Source organism: Primulina tabacum, chromosome 14 (genome assembly GCF_025594145.1).
Source record: "Primulina tabacum isolate GXHZ01 chromosome 14, ASM2559414v2, whole genome shotgun sequence".
NCBI classification, from domain to species: domain Eukaryota; kingdom Viridiplantae; phylum Streptophyta; class Magnoliopsida; order Lamiales; family Gesneriaceae; genus Primulina; species Primulina tabacum.
The window spans coordinates 31,897,038-31,900,948 of NC_134563.1; the positions used below are offsets into that span (position 1 = coordinate 31,897,038).

Sequence of the window (3,911 nt, forward strand, 5' to 3'; positions counted from 1 at the left end):
GCAGATGAGAATAAAAGAATGGTAATGTGATGGTGCCGATCTGTAGGTGGTGGCGAGTGACATGACAATCAATCTCGATATGTTTGGTTCGCTCATGAAAAACTGGATTGTGTGCAATCTGAATAGCAGTCTGATTATCACAATGTAACGGAGTAGGGTGACAAAGAGAAATACCCATATCAGCAAGCAACCGGCGTAACCAAACGATTTCACAGGTAGTCAAGGCCATGGCACGATACTCTGCTTTTGTAGAAGAGCGAGATATGACATCTTGTTTCTTGCTCTTCCACGAAATAGGCGAGTCACCGAGGAAAATACAAAATCCAGTGGTCGATTTGCAATACATAGGATCACCAGCCCAATCCGCATCAGAATAAGCACGCAGCTCTAACGAAGACGTAGAAGGGAACAAGAGACTATGAAACTGAGTGCCCCGAAGGTACCTGAGAATACGAAGAACGACAGCCCAATGAACTGTAGTAGGAGCAGTGACAAACTGAATAACCACATGAACAGCATGCGCAATGTCGGGGCGAGTCACAGTAAGATAAACCAAACTGCCTACAATGGTACGATAGAGACTGGAATCTGTCAAAGGAGTGCCATCCGACGGAGAGTATCTAGCATTAGTCTCAAGGGGAGTATCAACAATCTTGTTGTCAGTGAGTCGAGTATGCTCAAACAAATCAGCTATATACTTTGATTGAGATAAGAGATAGCCTTTTGGAGAATAGGCAACCTCAATTCCGAAAAAATAACGTAGCACACCCAAATCTTTTATAGCGAAGCAACGTGCCAACTCAGACTTCAAACACTCAATACCATTATAATCATCACCAGTAATTATCATGTCATCAACATACAAGGATAATAGAATACGACCTGCCGTTGTACGCTTGACAAATAATGCCGAATCGTGGTGACTAGGAAGAAAGCCAAACGAAGTGATCACTATGGAAAACTTCTCAAACCAGGCACGTGGTGCTTGTTTGAGACCATAAAGAGCTTTGCGAAGTTTGCAAACTTTACCAGGTTGATGAGCTACACCGGGAGGAGGCGTCATATAAACTTCCTCATGAAGATCGCCATTCAAGAAGGCATTCTTGACATCCATCTGAGATATTTTCCATTGACAAACAGAAGCAACTGCAATCAGAGTGCGAACAGTCGTCATTTTTGCAACAGGGGCAAAAGTTTCTTCATAATCCATGCCATACTCCTGGGAATAGCCTTTAGCAACAAGTCGGGCCTTGTATCGTTCAATAGATCCATCGGATTTGGTTTTAATCTTGTAGACCCAACGAGAACCAATGGTATATTTTCCGGACGGCAGTGAAACCAAATCCCATGTATATATGAGTCTGGTGTAGAGCAGTAAGTTCCTCAGCCATAGCAGCCTGCCAAAGAGGATCACGAAATGCCTCTCTATACGACAAAGACTTAGAAAGACGATGAACAGAGGCAACAAAAGAAGCAAAGGAAGTAGAATAAGAATAGTACTCAAAATCAGGGAGTTTAGTAGACTTACGAGTACGAGTAGACTGACGCAGAGGAGGATCCTCCGCAATCTCATCCGACAACTGGGTGGTCGTAGGAGCAGGGGCATGAGAGGTGGATACCTCGTGAACCAAAGTATCAGATAGAACTTCGTCGGGATCGGTATCGAAGGGATCAATACGAACTAAATCTGACAGTGTCATGTGATGAGAACTAGCAGGAACAGAAAAGAAAGGAATATGCTCTAAAAACACAACATGACGCGAGACATACAATTTTTGACTAACTGGATCAAAACAACGATATTCTTTTTGACCAACACCATAACCCAAAAAGACACATAAGGCGGACCGAGGAGACAATTTATTACGCTCAACATGTGGTCGGAGAACAAAGCAAGTACAACCGAAGACGCGCAACGATGAGTAATCAGGTGAATGACTATATAACTTTTCAAAAGGGGACAAACCGGAATTATGAGATATAGGAATTCTATTAATCACATGAGCAGCTGTAAGTATTGCCTCTCCCCAAAACTCACTTGGAACCTCGGCTGACAACAAAAACGAACGAGCTGTTTCAACAAGATGGCAATGTTTCCTTTCAGCAACACCATTTTGTTGAGGAGTGTCTGTACACGAGGTTTGGTGGATAGTCCCATCAGAAGCAAGTAACTGAGAAAAATTTTTAGAAGTGTATTCACCCCCCAAATCACACCGAAAACGTTTAATGACAGATGAATGTTGGGTTTTCACAAGGGCTCTAAAGTTACTGAATATGGTAAGAAAATCAGACCTGTGTTTCATAAGATAAACCCAAGTATAACGAGTGAAATAATCAATGAACGAAACATAATATCTGGAACCCCCTTTGGTGGATACAGGAGAGGGTCCCCACACATCAGAATGCACAAGATCAAATGGCGCAATAGAAAAAGAAATACTTTTATAAAAAGGCAAGGCTGAAAATTTAGCCAGTTTACAACCACGATAATCAGAAATATCGTGACTGGATAAATGACCTAAAACTCCTGTAGACAACAAAAACTTTAAACGAGACGCAGAAACATAACCCAAACGAGAATGCCAAAGATAAAAATCAGAAGACGAACAACTCAAACGAAAAGACGACAAATCCACACTAGAAGCAGCAATATCTGATATTTGGAGCTCATCCAAAACATAGAGTCCCCCTTCCTTACGGCCTGTCCCAATCATCTTCTGAGATTGCGGGTCCTGAACACAACAATTGGTAGAAGTAAAAAGAACTGAGAGACCAGAATCACACAATTGACCAACATATGCAAGATTTAAGGTTAGACTAGGAATATGGTATACATCTGATAGAGATACACGAGATGTGCTAACAGAGCCAATTCCTACCAATGGCATTGGAGTACCATCGGCGGTCATGACAGACAAAGAGGGAGCAGAATTAACAGACGTAAAAGAATCAATATCAGGAGACATGAGATGAGAAGCGCCTGAATCTAAGATCCATAAAGGAGACGATTTACCTGAATTAGCAGACAAAGACAAACCTTTAGGTGAGGAGGCTGACATTGCATGAGACTATGAAGTAAGGAACTGCTGAAATTGCTCAAACATATATGGATCCAAAGACGGGGCAGCAACTGCATTGTTGGACTGAGGTGGGCGATACGACCATGGAGCAGTCTGCGGTGGGCGTTGTTGTTGCGGTGGTCGTTGTTGTTGTTGTTGCTTGCCTTTACTCAGCAATTTCGGACACTGAGCCTTCCAATGACCTTTCCCCTTGCAGAAAGCACATTCATCCGGAGAGACCTTAGGAGCTGATCTCTTTTGGTTGCTAGGTGGAGAATGTTGATGAGCAGCAAAGACGGATGGAGTCGTATTTGTGACAGACACCTTATCTACTTTAGACTTAAGCCGAATCTCCTCTGCTAACAGTTCATTAACCACTTAATCAACAGATGGAAGAGGAGAACGATGTAGAATTGTCCCACGCAATCCCTCGAAATCATTCCAAAGGGCCATCAAAAACTGTACCAGACGTTGTGCTTCTCTACGAGAAATATACGGTTCAAATGCTCGCAGCTCTGCAGACTCAGTGAGAGCCAACTGATCCCAGAGATTACTCATGGCAGAATAAAACTCTTGAATACTCATATCATTCTGCTGAAGTGCGCGAATATCTGACTCCAATTGATATTGTTTGGCGAAATTAGACTGCGTATACAATCTAGCCAGATGATCCCATACCTCTTTAGCCGTCTCATACTTAGCCAACTGAACACCAATAGAGTGAGTAACAGAATTGTTAATCCACGTAATAATCTTCGAATTATCAGCCTCCCAATTGTCGACCAAGGCCGCATAATCGTTTGCATGGTCGTCTGTAGGTTTAACCCGCACACCTGTAACATAGCTCCACAT

The 3,911-nt window shown here is 42.7% G+C and overlaps 1 protein-coding gene across 1 annotated transcript; it reads right to left on the bottom strand.

Moving 5' to 3' along the window:
* Positions 1–3,068: 3,068 nt before the first annotated feature.
* Positions 3,069–3,911, bottom strand: LOC142523955 (uncharacterized). The gene is made up of 2 exons (XM_075627686.1): positions 3,464–3,911; positions 3,069–3,415 (listed from the first exon to the last, which is right to left on the bottom strand). The coding sequence occupies exons 1-2, from the start codon at positions 3,909–3,911 to the stop codon at positions 3,069–3,071; spliced, it is 795 nt and encodes a 264-aa protein (XP_075483801.1).